This window comes from Monoraphidium neglectum (assembly GCF_000611645.1).
Source record: "Monoraphidium neglectum strain SAG 48.87 unplaced genomic scaffold scaffold00910, whole genome shotgun sequence".
Taxonomy (NCBI): Eukaryota; Viridiplantae; Chlorophyta; class Chlorophyceae; order Sphaeropleales; family Selenastraceae; genus Monoraphidium; species Monoraphidium neglectum.
The window spans coordinates 1-18,754 of record NW_014012718.1 but is presented as its reverse complement, the minus strand read 5'-3'; the positions used below and the strand labels follow the sequence as shown (position 1 = coordinate 18,754).

The following is an 18,754-nucleotide window of genomic DNA, read 5'->3' as shown; positions in this document are numbered from 1 at the left end:
TGTGTGTGTGTGTGTGTGTGCGTATGCGTGCAGTCAAACGCCCTGCGGCTTGGGAGGTGCAGGAGTGCCGGCAGAGGGAGCCACACCCGAGTGGCATGCGACTGCTGGCTGCAGGCACCCTCAGGGAGCCACCCCACTGGCCTCGATACTAGAGCCCCTCACCCACCCACCCACCGTGGTGTCCAGCAGCTGATCCATATGCCGCACAGGCCCAGAAGTTGGCGATCCGGTGCGCTTGCCACCGCCAGACCGCTGCCTACCACGGCCGCTGCTGCCGTCGATGATGCTGTCCTGCCGCTGCTCCCGCTGCGGCCAATCGGGAGGCCGCGGCCCGTCCCCCTTGTCTGCCGCCCCTATTGATGTCTCCGCGCATGCTGCTGTGACACGCGCGACCACGCACGCCTCCAAGCAGTCGAGCGTGTGCAGCAGCGCCGCCGCCTGCGCGGGCGCCAGCTCGAGCGCGCTGCGCGCGACCAGCAGGTGGTCAAGCACCGCCGCCTGCGCTCGAGCCAGCACCAGCACCGAACGCAGGGCGCAGCCCTCGGCCGCTGCGCTGGCCGCAGAGGCAGCGGGGCCGGCCCCTGCACTGCTGCTGCCGCTCCCCTCCGGCCCATGGCCCTCGTCGCCGCCGTTTGTGGCACCGCACGCCGCCGCCACCGCCGCGGCGCCGCCCCCCTCGCTGCCCGCGCCGCCCGTCGCCTGCGCCTGCAGCGCGCAGCGCGCCGCCAGCCGCCGCGCCTCCCGTGCCGCGGCGCGCCGGAACTCGGGCGCCGCGGCGGCGGCGGCCAGGGCGCCTTGGTGATCCCCGTGCTCTCCCGCCATGGCGGCCGCGCCGCGCCACAGGGCGTGCCCCAGGTGCCAGCGGGAGCCTTCCTCCTCCGCAGAATCGGTGATGCAGGTCAGCAGCTCCTTGAACACGTCCAGGGCCGGCGGCGCCAGCAGCAGCTTGGCGGCGCGCCGCAGGCCGGGCGCGGCCATGAAGCCGTCGTCCTGCGGCATCGTCATGCGATCGCTGGCGGCCGTGCCCCGCGCCTCGCGCAGCGCCGAGTGGAACGCCAGGCCCAGCAGCGTGTGCAGGGCGGCGGCGTGCTCGGGTGTGTCGGGGGGCGGGGGCTGCCTGTGGGGGCGCACGTGTGGTTGAGAGAGTGCGGAGTTCGTTGTCAGTGCAGGCATCTTCGTGACGGTCGTGCAAGGAGGCCGCCTGCTGATGGGCGTGCCTTCCCGTGACGGTGTGACACCCATCATTTTTTCGTGTCACGCAAACGACATGTTTGGGCGACTCGCCACACACGGCACCTGTCAGCAAGCTGCACGGCGTGGGGCAGCAACACCCCGAGCGGCGCCCACGCGCGCCGCCGCGCACCCCGGGCACAGAAGTCCGACCGCTACGTCAGCCAAAAGGCACGTTAGCAGCGGCGGCGACAGCCGCGCCGCAAGTTGCGGCACCACGCTGCCATGCCGCTCGTCCCAAGTCCGAAAGTCCAGGTCAGCGTAGCAGTTGGCCAGATTGTCCAGCGCCGGCTGCAGCGTGAACGCCAGCAGCTGCTGCAGCTCCGGCGCCGCCGCGCCGCCGCCCGGCCGCAGCGCGGCAAAGCCGTGCGGGCCCGCGGCGAGGCGCCCCAGCAGGCGGGCTCTCTCAACAAATTCAAACTTCACGCTGCGACGCTGGGTCGCATCATCGACCTCCTCTGGGTGGTGTGGATAAAAGCGGCTGTTAAGGGAGTGACAGATGGCCAGGCAGCTGCCACGCACGTGCGACGGGTAGCGCTCCCCGTCGACGCGGCCATACCCCAGCTGGGAGCGCCAGCACCGCTCCAACTCCTCGGCGCCAGGCGCGTGTAGCAGGTGGAAGTGGCCAACGAAGAGGCGCCGCAAGAGCGCCTCGTCCCAGGACATGGCAGGCTGCCGCTGCTGGTGGTGCTGCTGCTGGTGGTGCTGCTGCTGGTGCTGCTACTGCTGCTGGTGCTGCTGCTGCCGCTGCTGCTGCTGCTGCTGCTGCTGCTTGTGCTGCTGATTATGCTGCTGGTTGTGCTTCCGCTTCTGCTGCTGCTGCTGCTGCTGCTGCTGCTGCTGCTGCTGCTGCTGCTGCTGCTGCTGTTGCTGCTGCTGCGGCAGCGGCGGCAGCGGCAGCGGTGGTTGCCAGTGCAGCTGCTCGCGTGGTGGCCAGGGAAGCTCGTTCCTAACTGTCAGACACTGCCCAGACAGAATTTATAGGACAGGATTTTCGATTGAAAGCAAAGGGGGGGGCTCGATGAGCCATCGCAGGCAAGGCCCGCCACGGCAGAGCAGACGTGCAGGCCGGGAGCGCCACCGCCACGGCCGCTTCGCTTTGGTGCTACCAAAAGGAGGCAACAAGGGGCATGCTAGAATTTTCGCAGTGATTCCAGGGTATCAATAGCAGTGTGCCAAAAGCGGATATGAGTTCTCAAGGAGGATGAGATGCTAGATCACATGATCATCGATGTCACGGCACCAGTATCAAAGCGAGGACGGAACTGCGGTGATCTTGCACCACTTTGTACAGCGCATTCATGTAGTGCAATTGCCTGTGCAGCGGCACACCCCTGCAGCAACTCGTCGACGGTTTTGGTCTGCAGCATCCACAATCACGCAGGTGCACTCAATGAGACCTGCAGAAGTGGCATTTACCCGCTTCTGTTGCTTCACTAAATGCATTGGGGAGCCAGGGCAGGCTTGGCCACCTGCATGTTTCAGCAGCTGTCCAACCGCGGTCAAACGAAATGCCGTTCCAGTCATGATAGCTCCCGCTTCACCCGCCACGTGACGCAGTTCGCTTCTGCGGCAACACCAGCCGCTGCACACCCCCCAGCAACCATGCCAGCGCCGCCCACAGCGCCGCCAGCAACCAAGCCGCCCCGCCGCCGCCCCGCTGCCCGCCGCTCGGCACGAGCCCGCCGCCACTCGCCCGCTCCCCACCAAGGGTCGCAGGCAAGCCGCCGCCGGGCTTGGGCGCCGGCGGCGCGCCGAACGCGCCCTTGAAGAGCTTTCCGGAGGCGGCACGCTCCTCCTTGAGAAGCTGGCGCAGCGTGTGGAGCTCCCGCAGCACCGCCTTGTCACTGGGCGCCCTGCGCATTGCCACGCGAGAGACGTTGGACACGGCCTGTCACTTGTTGCAGGTCACAAGTGCAAGTCCCCGCTACTCACGGACGCGACTGAGCACAATATGGGAGCCATGAGATAGCACGCTCGGCATTCAGCAGCGGGAGCGGCCTCGACCGCGGTGTCAGGCTGAATGGGGGGTGTGGTGGCGGCTCTAGTAGCAGGTACAGCAGCAGCATCGCCTGCCCCGAGCCACCAAAAGCTGCCCCATGCCACCCACAGCTTGCAGGCCCTCTCAAGGTCGACGATGGCATCCTCCGTCTGGCCCAAGGCCGCGCGCGCCCGCCCGCGCCGAAACAGCGCCTTCGCGTTGTCTGTGTCGCGGAGCAGCACCTGGGTGCACGTTTGCAGCGAGGGCAGAAGGATTCCGTGGCACTCAAGGGCAGGGGCGCGGCATGCGTTCTGCACGCATTATGGCTCAGTCCGCCACTTTTCTGCTCATGGCGGCGCCCGCACAACCGCTGCCAGCGCAGCTCGCGCACATACGTCGCGCCCCGCCCACGCTGCCGTGCACGGCTTGCTACGCGTGGCAGCAGGGGCAGTGCGCAGCAGCTCAGATGAGTCACCATGCATGGCTCTTCACGCATGGCTTGCAACGCATGGACTGGTGGCTCGCCATGCATGCATCCCCGGTCCATGCGTGCTCCGAGTCCCCCTGATTCGCACGGCTCCCCCCGCCATGCATTGGCCGCCCGTGCACCGCTCCCATGCATGCCGCACCTGCGTGCAGTTGTGGACCGCTGTCGCGTAGTCACCGAGCTTCAGCTGCGCCGCGGCCATGTTGAGGTGCACGGGAAATGTGACCGCCTCGGCCTTGTCGAGGTGCGGCCCCTCCAGCTGCAGCATGAAGTCCTCGTCTGTGTAGGACAGGGCCTGCCAAGAGAAATAAGGGATTAGGGTATAAAATGACGATAAGCCACAGGGCTCCAGGGAAGGGGGCAGGGTGCGATGAGCAGTTGGGTGGGGACAGGTGCATGTCCTGGTCTTGGGGGATCGGAAGGGTGGATCGGAGAATGCTTCGGTGTGGGTGAGCTGCTGGTGTGTGAGGGTGGCATGGGAGACAGAGAACTGCTGGATGATTTCGACAGCGTGTGCCCCGGAACTGCACCAGACGTCCTGCAGGGTGCATGTCTCCGAGTGGCGGTCGCCAGGCGGCCTCCAAATCCCATGGGGATCCCTCAGTCCCAAAAAAATGCGGGGCAGGCTGGCTCGCCCATAATTGCATGGGAGTTGTGGCCATTGAAATCTCCGCGGCTCCCCTGCGGCCATGATGCGCAGAGGCCCCTGCGCTTGCGCCCGCCAACGGCCCACCCACCATCGCGTACTTCCCCAGGGCCTCCACCATCTTGCCCTCCGCGAAAAGCGCGTTGCCCTCCAGCCGCCGCCGCTCCGCCGCCTCCAGCCGCTCCTCAAACAGCATGCCGCGCCTGTCCTGCGCCTGGACGCGTCACCGTGGGGATGCGCGGCAGGGTTGGCGGCACGGGCGGGTGGGTTGGAGGCCACCGAAGCATGGGTCAAACTGGCTCGGTGGTCAAGGAAACCGCCGGAGGGGATGCATGGTGGTGCATCGAATGAGGTTGTTGAGCCGTTGGGCGCACAAGCGGGTTGGCCAGGGCAGGTGAAGCAGGGCTGCCAAAGCAATGTAGCACGGGTGCGCAGGCGCTGCTGTGCTGGTGCAGCCACAACGATGCAGGGCGAATATGAGAGCGTGCGTCCATGCGCAACACCGCTGACGAGAGTGATCGAACCACACCTCCTCTGGCGGCTCCCACTCCAGCAGCTCCACCTCATACACCAGGGAGCTGTCCGGCGGCACGTTGGGGAAGCTGAAGCTGCCCTGCACGGGTGGCGCGGCCAGGAGGTTCCACACACGCTTGAGGTGAGGCTTGGTGCTCTTGGGAACAAGCGCAGAGTTGCATTCATTCGTGTTGCAGGCAACAGGCATGTGCCGCCACAATTACAAGCAAGCGTGCTGCACGACTCCAGATCTCGCCTGCTTGCCGTAGCCGTACTCAGGGTCGGTGATGTACACGGCGGCGCGCTCGCCCCTGCGCATCTCAGCCAGCGCCAGCTGCAGGCCGACTTCCCGGAGGCTCGAGTCTGCAGCAGGCACACGTCGCACGTTTCTGAGTGTGGCATTGTGTGTTTCGGGGTCTTGGGTGGACCCTACTAGCGCCTACACGGGCAGGCCGCCGCGACCTCTAAAACTACTAGGTTGGTTGGGATGGCGCCCTCTGCCGCGCAAGGCCCCAGTGAAGTCATTGTGCCCACCGCGCCCCGCGACCAGTATGATGGGCTCCGATCTGTTGCCATCGCTCCGTGTGTCCATGAACACGTCACCGCTGGCGGCAAGGTAACCAACGTAATGGACTGGTGAAGTGTGTCGTGCAAGTACGAGAGGGGAAGCGCGCAAGGGTTTGACCATGCCCGTTTGCAGGGGCGCATACAAGCCGGCATTCCAGCCAAGGAGCCAGGCTAACAGATGCCCCACGCAGCTGCTGCTGAGACGCCTCACACGCGATTCACCCCTCGCTCCCGCCGCTTCTGCGCCGCAATGGGACAGCACAAGCAACACGCTGCATCTGCTCAGCAGCAAGCGAGGGCGCGGAACCCTCCGACGCGCGCGGCTCTGATCCAAGGGCAGCTTACCCAGACACCTCGCGTGCAGGCTGGGCTTCTCGCCCGACCCTGCAGCTAACACCTTCTTCAAAACACCGCCGTCTGGCGTGATGCTCTCGCAGTCCTCCGGTGGTGTCATCGGCGGCGTGTCGGGCGCCGCGCCAGGCGCCGCTGCGGCCTCGGAGGGCGACGCAGACATGGCAAAGGATGCGCCTGCAGCAGCGTCCTCCACTGATGGGGACTCTGCAGCGGCAGGCTCAGGCTTCTCCGTTTGCCCGGAACCTTTTTGTTCTGTGATGTCTTCGATCACGCAGGAAGCCATCTCTTCCGGAAAGTAGGATTGCTCGCTTGTGCCACGATTGGGTTATCAGCTTGCAACGACTTGGAGCTTTGTATGACTTCAAAGCTTCTATGAGTGAATGCAGAAAACACAGGGAGCATACACGGCCTGGCATGTTAAGCAGGGGCAGTCACTCACGGCGGTGGTAGTGACAACAGCCTGGGTGACGTGCGTGAGAGTCCTTAGGGGCATGTGCTCAATTGCAATTTTCGCTTGAGTTCTGTGCCCCAGATCTCAAGGTGATCCACACAGTGTTGGTGAGCACAACATGTTGAACGTTGTTACACAGCAAGAAGGGTGCTTGGATGCGCTTCAGTCAACAGGTGGCGTCACACTTGCCATTTAGTATTTGGTGGAGTCCATCCTGACGGCTTCGACTGCGGACGCAGCACCAACCCATGCAGGGAGCTGTCGCACTGCTGCCTGGCACGGCGGCCAGCAGTACCACGTGCCAAGAAAGCAAATGAACGAACGTCGCTGTTGTCTATTGCACACAATCATCAGCAAGCCTGACGATATTTTGATGGTGTTCTGCGGGTGCTCACAGGCTCACTTCATGGCTGCGTTTCTCGAACATGTTTCAATTGGACGGTTTTCTGCCTGTCAAGATAGGTTGCCCCTACTCATCCCCACACCCTGTGAACTTCGCTGTCCAGGCTGTTGCCAGTTGGATGCACGTTGGGGCATCGGTGCTGCAGACGGCGCCGCAGTTGCAGTTGCAATGACACACCCAATCATCAGTGAACGGCGTCCCAGGAGTGGGTTGGTCACACTGAGGTCGCCGTCGCGGGTTCGCCGGGGGGTTCACCAACCGCCGTTGCAAGCCACATGCATGTATGATCCAGCGACATTCGCAAAATTCCCTCCTGCCAGTGGTCAAAACACGTAGCAGGTATCGGACGGCTTGAAGCAACACAATATGATCCGCTTTGCCGACCTGCCCGTCCACCGACCTGGCCACGTGATGACATCCAGTAAAGATGGTGCCAGCCATAACTTGGTTTTGTGTTTTTGCTCGCTTGTTGGAATCTGTTGCTGTTGTTTCTAAGCTTCAGCATTGCTGCTTTGATGCGGTCGCCGCCGCAAAATGGTGCCGTCACTCAGTGGGTGCTCCTGGGCGCAGCTACGCAGCGGTGAGACTGGTTGGCTGGCCACATTTGCGTCAAGAGCAATTATTCTCCGTGTCTTCATTTGTTCATCTCACCTGCATACACGCAGTTCCACGCTTGAGTTGCATTTCGCACTGACCGCTGCAGATCCACGATCACTGTCCCGTTCTGACGTACGTGTGTATGCAGTGTACACACAAACACGCGTGGTTACCCTTTAGCTGTCAACGGCAGCCCACGCAGGTGGCCTGCCCCACATCACTGCAGTGACGGCGGCGGAACGGCTGAGCTTTCAACACGAGCATGCACGTGGCAGCGAGGACACCAGCCGAGGTGCTATGGATCCTTAGCGCCTAAGCGGTGAACCTGTAAAGCTATTGGCAAATCCATTTTCAGGCCTCGCAACAGCGCAGCAGCGGTGGTGGCAGCATTGGAAGCGGTGGCGGTGGCGGCAGCCAACCATGGCGTCGGAGGACGCGCTGATGCGGCGCCTCTACTTTGGCCACCTCAGCCTGCTGCGCATTATGCCCGAGGACCCCTTTGATTTGCAGTGGCGGAGGTACCTGGAAGGCTGCCGCATGGGCGGCGAGCGGGTGGCGTCGCAGCATGGCGGCAGCTGCCTGTCTGTCTTGGATGAGGCGGAGCGCCGCGTCTACCCCTACAGCCCCGAAGACCCCGACGAGGGCACGCGGCGCCGCATGGCCATCCGCCACGCGCTCGAGACGACCCGCTTGCTGCGCCGCCTCGCCGCGGGCCCGCATGGCTTTGCCGCGCTGCGGCCGGGCGGCGGCGCTGCGGCGCCGGAGCTGCAGCAGCTGCTGGCGTTCACGCTGCAGCCGGCGCTGGACCGCTACACCAACGAGTTTACAGACCTCAAACTCAAAGGCTGGGGCAAGCGGCGCGCCTCCGAGATCATGGTCCCCCATCTGGCTGAACGCCTGTCGCCGCAGCTGCTGACGTGCCTCCTGGCCGACGTGGCGACCGGCCTGCTTTGCCCAGGGTGCGGTGCGCGCGCACCGCCTGAGAACCCGGCAGTGGGGCGGACATTTGCATGCGTGTGGGCGTGGACGCTGTCCTGTGGTGTCGTGGCAGCCATCAGCTTGTGACGCTGCATCTCGCGGCCGGCGCCGGCGGTCCCCACACGCCCACCCCTCCCCGTGCCATACGCCCCATACCTCCGCATGCTGTAAGCCCCTCCACACTGCCGCATCCCTCCTGGCGCCCCCCCCCCTCCTATCCCCAGGCAGCCGCCCCCGCCCGACTCCCCAGAGCATGCGGCGACCCTGCATTTGCTGCTGTCCATCGCCGCCACCAACGCCCTGGCTGAGGCCGCCGGCTCCACCTCGCGGCAGCGAATGAAGGCGTCCGGCCGCGAGGGGTTCAGGGACTTACCAGGCCTGCGCCGCGTGGCCAAGCTGCTGCTCGCGCCGCCACCTCAGCTGGTGCTTCGCGATCTGACGGACGCGGTCCTCGGATCGGCCGAGGAGGAGGGCGCGCGGTGGCACCTGGCGGGCATGCTGGTCAAGAGCGTGTGGAGCAGCGGCGGCTGCGACCTAGCGATTGCGGAGGCGGCGGCGGCGCCTGATTTTGTTGCGGCGGCGGAACGGGAGGCACGGATGCTGGCAGCAGCGTGGCGCCAGGCAGCAGGGGGCGACATGGATGCCAGCACCGGCGGCGCTGGCGTGCAGTGCGCGATTTCGTCGGTGCTGGTGCTAGCGCGGGCGCAGGCCGCAGTACTCGCTCACCTGCTGCGCGCGCAGGACTTGCCCGGCGCTGCTGAGCTGGCGCCCGCGCAGGCGGCCGCGCTGCTGCACGCGCTCGACTGCCTGGATGCCTGCGTGGTGTGCCTGGTGCGGTCGGCGGCGAGGGCGCCAGCAGCCCAGGCAAGCGCGGATGCACAGCGAGATGAACAGGCATGCTCGCCTGACGCAGGGCCGCTCGCCGAGGCTTGGTCACAGATGGGGTGCGGCGTGCAGGGCAGCGCTGGGGAGTCGCAGCAGGGCAGTCCAGGTGGGGCGGCGGCCAGCCCAGGAGGCTTGGCAGCAGGAGAGGCGGTGACCGAGCTGCGGCGCGCCTCCGCCCTGGTCGATGCGAAGGTGGGTGTCATGGCCGCCAGGTTGCTCTTCTGCCTCTGCTTCATGTTCATCTGGGCTGGGTTGTGGTTCACATTGCCATCCATATCACAGGCCTCGTCCGCCCGCCACGGTGCGGCATGAGCAGCAGCCGATGCAGCAACACATCAACAGCATTCCACTCCACGGATCCCCCAGCTGCAGCCTTGTAACCCCAGCTCACCGGGCGCTTTCGGCTCCCCAACCTCGTCACCACAGGTCCTCCACCTGTCCTCCATGCTACGGCGCTTCCGCGCCGTCAACGCCGCCGCCGCCGCCCTCGCCGCCGACGGCGCGCCGGGGGGCGGCGACGCGCCCTGCGCCCCTGTCGCATCCCACGAGCCCTCGGCGCTGGGCGCCGCCGCGGTTGCGCAGCAGGCCCTGGGGCGCGGCCCTGACGAGGTCGTCCCTGACCCTTACTTTGACCGGTTAGGACCGCGGACAGAGCCCAAACACATAGAGAGGATCCACGAGCTGCAGCGGCGCGTGTTTGCCCACAGCGCCCGCCGCGTCCTGGCTGCTGGCAGGGGCGCCGGCTCGGACGGCGGGGCGAAGGGCAGCGGTGAAGGCGAGGAGGCGCCTGACGCTGCTGTCGAGGAAGCGCTGCGTGCGCTGGCGGTCAATAGAGAGGCGCTCCTGCAGTCAGAGGCGGCCCTGCATATCGCAACTAAAGCGGGCAAGGGCGGCGACGCCGACGCCGACGGCGGGGGCGGGGCTGACGGCGGGGGTGATGGCGGCAGCAGCAGCGACGAAGACGCTGGCAGCGCCAATGGCGGCAATGGCATCGGAAGCAAAAGCGACAGAAGACGCGGCAATGGCAGCCAAGGCGGCAGCGAGGGCGAAGAGGACGATTGCGCCGGCGGCGGCGGCAACTGCAACGGCGGCACGCACGACGCCCGCAGCGCCGCAGGCGGCAAGGGCACGCCCTGCCCGGCGCATGAGCTGAGCCAACACTTGCCGCTCGCGTGCCGTGGACTCGTGGACTGGCGGCGCACGTACGGCAAAGCGCAGACCGTACACGCCGCGCTCGCGTTCCGCCGGGAGCGCGCCTCGCGCAAGCGCGACCCCGCGCCCGGCGCCAGGCACGTCCGCGCCGAGGCCCTGCCGACGAAGCGGCGGCTGGACCAGCTGCTAGCGCAGCGCGGCGACTGGGAGCGCATGGCGCGCCTGCAGCCGCAGGTCAGCGCCGTCCTCGCCGCGCCCGACCCGCGACTGCCATTGGAAGCGGCCGCGGCAGGCGCCGAGCGGGGTGGCCCGGGCGCCGCCGCGCGTTCGCAGGAAGCCGGCGTCGCGGGGTGCGCGCGGGGCTGCCCCTGGTGTGAGGAGGAGGCGCACGCCAACCGGGCGTGGGAGAGACGCCAGCAAAAGCATGTGTCCCTCCTTCAGGATCTGGAACGTCAGTTTGGCGGCGGCAGCAACAGCAGCAGCGGCGGCGGCGGCGGCACGTCCAGGTTTGCCAGCGCGTATGGCAGCTGGCCAGTGGACCCTTCCTCCCCCTTCATGTGGCGCCGCCTGTGGTGGGGCCTCCTGGGCCGCCTCGCGCCACGTGCGCGCGACCTGCTGGCGTCGCAGGCGGGCATGTGCCCCCACAGCAGCGACAGGGAGCTGTGGGCGGCGGTCTTCTCGGCGGTAGGGACCAGCCTGCCGTTCAGGGACCCACGGGTGGCGGCCATGGCGGGGCTGCAGCAGGAGCGCACCGCCCTGGAGCTTGCAGTCGCGGCGGCCGCGGCGGCAACGTACGCGAAGCAGCTCAACAACACCTTCGATGCGGTGCGGCTGAGGGGCGCCGCCCGCGTCGCGTGGGGCGTCAGAGCTGGGTGGATTGGCCCTGTGACTGATCGAGGCGGTGTCGAGTGTTTGCGGACCAATGGTTGGGGTTGCGCGACGTCGTGGCAGATCAACTGCCCGCCTCAGTTGGCTCGTCTTCTCCTGACAAGCACCTGCCGCTCTCCTTGAGCCTGCTCTCCCGATCGCGTCAGCCCCTGACCCCTGCACCCCCCCTCAATCACACCCCTTTGGCAGGCGTACTCTCCCGCCATGGTGGTGCGCGCCGCGCGCGTTCTCGAGGCGCTGGGGCCGCTGGCCGAGTCCCTCGACCCGCCCGCCGACGCCGTGCCCCTCTGGCCCGCGCTGGCGCAGCAGGCGGTGTCCGCGGCGCTGCTGCAGAGCCTGGGCCCTGGGGGGTGGGCGCACCGGCCGCCGCCCAGCACCTACAGCGGCGACTGCTGGTTCAAGGGCGACGGCGACGAGGGGGAGGGCGGCATGCCCATGTGGCCCGTGTGGTTCCACCTGCACATGCTGGGCGTGCTGGGGGACGAGGGCGGCCGCGACGGGCCCGGCGGCAACGGCAGCACGGGCGGCGGTCTCATGGCGTCGCTTGCGCGGAGGGCTGCGGCGCTAGACTCGGCAAAATTTAGCGAGTTCGGCATATCTTATAAGCATGACGGCGCACGGTATTCACGGAGCATGGCCGGCTGGTTGGCGGTTGTGTACTCCGACCCTGATGCCAGGTAGGCGGGCCGAGACCAAGCAAGTGTGCGGCGCCCTCATGCTGCATCATTCGAGGCCCTGCCTGAATTTGCTAACGTCTCCAGCAGCACTGCTGGCTGTTCGCTTTGCACAAGTGCTCATGTTGCATGCATCTGCACAGTTTCCTGCATGTGGTGTCGTGTCCTGTGCACACCTGCTTTAGTCATTGTCATCAGGCACGCAAGCGCGGCCCCGCCACACAATCTGGCTGACACGCCAACCTGCCAGGCGGGCCCCATCAGCCAGGCTCACCAGGATCCCGCACCCCTTGCCCCGCCCCGCCCCAGGCTGGCTGCAGCGGAGTTTGCGGTGCGCCAGGCCTTCCTGCCGCGCGACTTCCAGCAGCTGCAGCGCCAGGGCTGGTACTTTTGGAACTGCATACACCCTCAGTTCTGGGCGGAGCGCGTGGAAGCCGGCGCCCCGCACGCGCGCAACTGCGACAAGTGCGGACAGCCTGCCCCACCGGACGTCCCACTCCAAATGTGCCCAGGCTGCGGCGTAGCCCAGTTCTGCAGTCCCGCTTGCCTGGCCGCCGCAGAGCTGCGCGATATCGACACTGGGTTGATGGGGCATGCAACTGTCTGCGGAACGCTTGGGCGCTCCGTGCAAGCCGCTCAATTTCGCTTCGACAAGCTCCTGGACACCTGCCTGCACGCCAGTATGCGCGTCAGCAGCGGCGGCAGACTAGCAGTGCGGCTGCTTGCGAGGTCACCGCTGCTGGTGGATGAGCACGTTCGGGCAAGCACCGGGGAGCCGACCTTGCTGCGGCGGCAGGTGGTACAACAGCAACTGCAGCAGCAGCAGCAGCAGCAGCAGCAGCAGCAGCAGGAGCAGCAGCAGCTGCAGCAGCAGCAGCAGCAGCAGCAGCAGCAGCAGCAGCATGTGGAGCAGCAATTGGACGCGCGTGACAAGCAGGAAGAGGTCAAGACACAACCTTGCATCCTCGGCCGAGGGCCGTTCGCAGATGCAGCGTCCGAGCTCGGCGCATGGCCCAACGCGCCGATTGGCGTGGGCCCGCCGCAAGGGTGGGGCGAGCCGCCGCGGCCGGACACTGCGGACGCCCTTGACCCTGACGGCCTGGGTGCGGGCTTTACGGTCGTGAGCCTGCCCGCGCCATACGAGTGGCCCAAGGCATACCGCGTCACACTAGCAAAGGTGATCAGCTCTGCCTGACAGCGGCTCAGGGCCCACGACGCCACAGACGGCGTGGAGAGCGCCGCGGCGCCTGGCGCAGCGTATCAAGATGGACGCACTCGACTTTCGCCGGGGATGCTTCTTGGTGATCCGTCGCGTCTGAGCGTGGCTGGCTGCTGCACGCCGGCAGCAGTTGGCCCCTTTGATTCTGTAACACATCAGAGTTACCTGCCAGCCATACGTGCATGTCTGACATTTGTTGTGATGTATGCGCAGTCCAACGCCATGCACGTCCCTGTAGGATTGCGCACCCCAAAGCGTTCACCGCCACGAGCGCAAACACGCCGTGACAACCAAATGTGTGTTGGGATCGCACCCGCATCAAGGAGGTAACACCTGACATGCTTTGCACCACAGTTGATCATGGGTGAGGTTTTTGTGTAACAGTAACTTGATCAGGTGCGTCAGATTGTACACGTGGAGAAGTGTGTGTACATGGAGATGCGACACTGAGCTGTGTGGCATGCATGGCAAGCACAAGGTCAAGCAGTCCTGGAAGTGCCAGAGCAGCCGTTGGTGCTAGCTAGCACCATTTGCGTGTGTACTGCATTGTTGCAGCTACCTTGATTTAAGCGTCGAAAAATGCCAGCTTTTGCACGCGCATGCTGGGGCCGGTGGCTGCTGCTAAGCAGCAGCAGTGCTTTCATGCTTGCGCCATTGCTCCTCCGTCAACACAGCCTATGATGCGATGACCTGGCGCGAGGTTACAAGCGTTCCTCGGGGTGTCTGTATGACTGTATATGACAATGGTAACAACAATTTGCGCTTGCATGGCAGTACAAACACACAGCGACACTATTCATAGGTTGTGATCTCAGATTCTGACAATTGACGACCCATTGCCAGTAGGCTTCCATCCACAATATTATGGAATACGCACAGTCGCATGTCTCTCACGTAGGCAATCCACGTGCAGTCGCGCCGCTCTGATACGCACATCCCAGGCGCGGCGCTTGCTGAAAGCGCTCTGCTGTCGCCGGCTGGCGAGGCCTGAACCCGGGCCAGGGCTCCCCCCAAACCCCCAGTCAAAACGCCATGCATGTGCGCGCACCAGCGGCCCGTGCGGCCGCGGAGGCAAAGCGGCGAGAGGACGCGGACGTGGCTGCTTACAGGGCCGACCCGCTGACCGCCGCAATAGCGCGCGCTTTGCAGCTGATCAAAGGCGTCAGCCCAGACGACGCAGAGGGCACGTTCTTGAAACGCTTGGCGGCGGTCAGGGTTGCCGGCCTGCCGCCGCCATGGGCGGCCGACCCCCGGCTGGCCGAGGCGATCTCCGCCGCCGCGGCAGGCACCGAGGGCCCACAGCAACCCAGGCCACGACAGCCGTTCATCGACCCTGGAACTGCGTTTGAGTACGACGTGGCCTGGGGCCTGCTATATTCCGAGGACCGTGCCATGATGACGCACGTGCCGTTGCGCAAGCTGGCCGGGCGCCCGAGCGACCCCCGCGCGCTGTGCGCGCGCGAAGAGCTGAGGGAGACGGCGTGGAGGACGGCAGGGGCGCTGGGCTTCGAGGCGCTGCGATTTGCGCTGCCGGAGCTGCGGCAGGTTAGAGGGCCTGTCAGGGTTCTGTGCTTCGGGGTCTTGGGGCACCAGCGACCGGTGTTGAGAAAGCGGCCTCTGGTCAGAGCCCCTTTCATGCATCCCTGCGCGCCCGCATGCCTGCGACACGTTGGCATGCCCGGGCATGCGCGGGTCTCGGCCCCCACCAGACCCTCTCAATTACTCTCGTGTCCGTTGTGCCCTCGCATGTGCTGCCGGGCGCTGCCCCTGCAGCTGGTTGCCCTCGCCGCGCCCCGCCTCATCAACATGTGGGCCGTGCAGGCAGCGGAGGAACGAGCGGCGGCCCCAGCCAAGGGCCCGCAGCGGCAGGCCCCCCGCCCGGCCCCGCTTCGCAGCGGCGGCGACCACTCCCTCAATGGCGACTTGGTACTGAACGCGCTGTCGCCCCAGCTTCGGGTGGTGCTGCTGGCTGAGCTGGCGGTGGGGATCATGGTGCCGGGGTGAGCCTGGTTTGACGCAGGGCTTTGATGTGGTGCGGGCGCGCTGACCAGCGGGCCGGCGTACTGTGCGCCCCTGCAGGTGGCCGCCTTGCTTGCTCATGCATGCGCGTGTACGGCATACAGGCATCTGCATGCATTCTGCTACCTGACACTCATGCGCACCCCTACAGATGCACATGCGTTATCGTGCTCACACACATGCGCGCACACACACACACACACACACACACACACACACACACACACACACGTGCAAGGCACACACACACACACACACGCGCGCACGCACGCGCACGCACATACGCACGGACGCATGCACGCATGTGCTCACACAAACAACTCCCCGCCGCCGCGCCCGTAGCGAGCCTCTCGGTGACCTGTCCACTCCTGAGCACGCGGCCTTGCTGAGCGCCGCGGTTGACGCCCTGGGGGAGCTGGCCGCCCACGAGGCTGAGGGCCGCACGGCGCAGGTGCTGCTGGAAGAGGCGGAAGCGGCTGACAGCGCTGTCAGCACAGGGGACGGCGACCCCTCCGTCGGCCGCTATTCCACCCGGATGGACCGCTTGCTGCACTTTTCGGCCGCGCTGCTGCTGCCGCCGCCGCACCTGTTGGTCGAGGAGTGGCTGACGCGGCTGGCATCGGGCGCGCGCGGGCTCCCCGAGGCGCCGCCGGCGCAGGCTCGGGCCGCGCCGCCCCGCGTGCCGCCCGAGGCGCAGGACGAGGGGCCGCAGTGGCTGTGGGCGCACCGGCTTGCGGCGGCGGCAGAGAGCGAGGATGCGGCGCGGGTGCGGGCAGCGTTAGTGTGCGCGGCGGTTTGCGGGCTGCGCTGCAGCGCTCTGCTGACGCCCACAGAATTGCAGGCGGCGCTCCCCCCCACGCTGTCGGCCGCACACAGCGCAGCGGTCGCCGAGCCGGGGGTCAGCGCCGCGCCCTGCGGCGGCGGCAGAGTGTGCAGCAGGCGCGGCAGCGGCAGCGGCGATGACGAACCCAGCGGCGGCGGCGGCGGCGGCGGCGGCGCAGGGCGGCCAGGCGACGAGCGCGGCACCCCCGGCGACATTTTGGTGCAACAGATGGACGCGCTCGTTCGTTCGGTGGCAGCCTCGATGGACCTGGCCCCGCTTGAAGCCCAAACGGCGGGGGCGCAGCGGTCCCAGGCAAGCGTGGCTCAGCAGGGGCCGGCGGCGGGCGCCATTGTGGTCCTGGAAGTGGAGCTTCTGTCCGCTGTGCTGCGCGCCCTGTGTCTGCGCTTCCTGCTGCGCCAGCGCGCCCGCAGCGGCGGCGGCGGCCGCGCGTGGCGGGAGCGCGTGCCGGCGCAGCTGCTGGCGCTGCTGGCCGCCGTGGACGAGGCGGGGGCGGCGTTTGGAGTGGCCGCTGATGCGGCCCGCTGCCCAAATGCGCTCCGCGCGGCGCACGCGGCTGGCGCGAGGAGCACTGGGGGATCTAGCTGGCCGGTCCGTGATCATTCGTCTCTTAATGGCGGAAGCAGCGGCGACGCAGCGCAGCAGTCTAGCAATGAATGGGGCGGCTCTCCGGCAGAGGGGAGCTGGGGCGGTGCGAGGGGCTTGGCATCGGCTTGTTGCGAGGGCGGCAACGCAGTGGCGGGGGCGCAGGTGGGCGCTGTCTCAGACTGCCGATGCTGTCCGCGTGCCTGCAGTCGTTGGGACGGCGGGGTGAGCGGGCAGGATCTCCCTGTCTCAAGAGCGGTTGAGGCAGGGGGGGTGGTGCACGCCTTCGCCTCTCGCGAGCGTCGCAGCAGCGCGACGCGCATGCCTGTTGCTTCCCGTCGCGCCCATGGCACCCGCACACCCTCCCGGCTACGCGCCGCCCACGTCCGCCACCCCGCCGACGCGCCGCGGGCCGCAGCTGCTGCGCTTCTCTGCGATGCTGCGTCGCTTCGAAGCAGACAACGCCGCCTGCGACGGCGCGCGGCAGCCGCAGCAGGCCGCCGCCGGAACCAACGCCGCTGCCGCTGACGCCGCGGAGCTGCTCGCGGGGCCGCCCAGCGCGGGCGTCGCCGACCCCGAATTCAACCCCCTCGCGGCGTTTGGCCCCCTCGACGCCGACGCCGCCGCCCTCCAAGAGATGTGGCTGGCCCTGGCCGGGCACTGCCTGGAGGAGACCCTGGTGCGCGCCGCGGCTGCAGAGCGCGTCGCCGCGGGCGGCCGGCGCCCCGGCGGGCCGGGCGCGGCGCCGTGGCCCGGGGGCGGCCCGGTGGCGCGCCGGTTGGCGTCTGAGTTCGCCGGCCGCCTCGCCGACGCCGCGCAGCCGGGCGGCGGGCTTTGGAGGCGCGCTCACGCGGTGAGCGGCTGGGCGGCGGACGCCGCGGCGTGCGTGGCGGCGAGCGCCGCGTGGCGGGAGGGGGTCGGCTGCGTGTCATGGGACAGGCTGGCGGCGGGGGGCGCTGCGGCTGAGGCCTCGAGGTCTGGCAAGGACCCCCTTGTTAAGGGGCCAAGGCACGAGAAGCTGCTGAGCTTGTGAGTCGGCCTCTGAATGACTGGGGCGCCAGTGGTGGTGTGCGAAATTGGGGCGTTGCTCGTCGGAAGAGGCGCTGTTGGGGACTGGGGTGTTGATGGGGTTAGCAGTGCTTCTCAGCACACTCCCGGGGGGGCAGGTGGTCGCGTGTTGATTGCCCTGTTGGCGGGGTGGACACTCAGTGCCCGTGCGCTGGCAGTCAAGCCGCTGCCGCGGGAGGCCGCGGGTCGCCGCGGCGCGCAGGGCGGCGCCGAGTGGACGCGCGCCTCTGGCTTGCCCGCGCCTGCCAGCTGCGGCGGCTTGCTGCGATAGCCAGGGTCATTTGCTTCTGATGGTACTGCGCCGCGATCCCCGCTTGACAGCGCCCTCACGCCTGCCCTGGTCCCGTCCCCCCCCAGGGCGCGGCGGCACGCCGCGGGCTCTGCCGCCGGCTGGGAGGCGGAGGTCGCCTGGGCGGCGCTCGGCGCGCGGGAACGCGCCTCGGACGCGCCCGGCCCGCGCGGGGCGCGTGGGCGCCCGCGGGACGCCACGTGCCCGTTCTGCGCAGCGGACCGGGCGCGGCACGCCGGCGACGGTACCGGAGGCGCCAGCAGCGGCGGCGCCGCCGCTGCCGACGGGGAGTTACAGGAGGACCCCCGCTCGCCCTTTGCGCTGCGCCGCGCGATGTGGCGGCTCTTCGCCCGGCTCAAGCCCTCCGCGGCCGCGTGGTGGACGGAGCACGCGCGGATGTGCCCCCACAGCTGCGACACGGACGCGTGGCGGCTGCTGGGGTTCTCGCTGCAGCGCACGCTGGTGCCGCTGCCGCCGCGGCTGCAGCTGCTGGCCGGCACGGTGTCTCACCGGGCCACGTGTCATGTGCCGTACGCGTACGCCCTCATTCTGGAGCAGCAGTTTTTGAAGGTGTGGGGGTTTTGGGGCTGACCCCTGCATGCCATCTGGGCATCATGGTTTGTTGTTTGTGTCGAGGTGTGGAAACTGTATGGACGCGGGTCGGCGCTGTGGAGGCAGCGAGCAGCACATCTCGCACCAGCTGGCACCGGCCCGGGTGCAGCGCTGGCGGCGGCGCCAACGCAGCTGCCCGGCCTACAGCACGGGACCACGCCTCGCCACGCCTTGCGCCTGCAACGCCCGCCTCAAAGCCGGGCATCAGAAGAGCCTTGGGCCCCACGCTCCCCTCTGCCACCCCTACCACATTCCCCGCCCCCACCACCCCCCCCCCTCCGCGCGTCAGGCCTACACCCCGGCCCTGCCCATGGC

The 18,754-nt window shown here is 67.5% G+C and overlaps 4 protein-coding genes across 4 annotated transcripts; 2 read left to right on the top strand and 2 right to left on the bottom strand.

Moving 5' to 3' along the window:
• Nucleotides 1–120: 120 nt before the first annotated feature.
• On the bottom strand, nt 121–1,896 carry MNEG_5888 (hypothetical protein; the record flags this gene model as incomplete). Its single annotated transcript, XM_014045639.1, has 2 exons — nt 121–1,117; nt 1,406–1,896. 2 exons carry the CDS (start codon nt 1,894–1,896, stop codon nt 121–123), a joined length of 1,488 nt encoding a protein of 495 aa, XP_013901093.1.
• A 54-nt stretch (nt 1,897–1,950) lies between these two features.
• On the bottom strand, nt 1,951–5,938 carry MNEG_5887 (hypothetical protein; the record flags this gene model as incomplete). Its single annotated transcript, XM_014045638.1, has 7 exons — nt 1,951–2,106; nt 3,841–3,993; nt 4,436–4,558; nt 4,874–4,957; nt 5,102–5,220; nt 5,392–5,490; nt 5,770–5,938. The coding sequence occupies 7 exons, from the start codon at nt 5,936–5,938 to the stop codon at nt 1,951–1,953; spliced, it is 903 nt and encodes a 300-aa protein (XP_013901092.1).
• Nucleotides 5,939–7,649: 1,711 nt separating this feature from the next.
• On the top strand, nt 7,650–13,001 carry MNEG_5886 (hypothetical protein; the record flags this gene model as incomplete). The annotated part of the gene is made up of 6 exons (XM_014045637.1): nt 7,650–8,188; nt 8,432–9,038; nt 9,519–10,478; nt 10,872–11,069; nt 11,322–11,809; nt 12,116–13,001. 6 exons carry the CDS (start codon nt 7,650–7,652, stop codon nt 12,999–13,001), a joined length of 3,678 nt encoding a protein of 1,225 aa, XP_013901091.1.
• A 1,056-nt stretch (nt 13,002–14,057) lies between these two features.
• MNEG_5885 (hypothetical protein) lies at nt 14,058–18,418 on the top strand (the record flags this gene model as incomplete). The annotated part of the gene is made up of 5 exons (XM_014045636.1): nt 14,058–14,570; nt 14,799–15,025; nt 15,387–16,635; nt 16,889–17,499; nt 17,896–18,418. The coding sequence occupies 5 exons, from the start codon at nt 14,058–14,060 to the stop codon at nt 18,416–18,418; spliced, it is 3,123 nt and encodes a 1,040-aa protein (XP_013901090.1).
• Between the last annotated feature and the right edge of the window lie 336 nt (nt 18,419–18,754).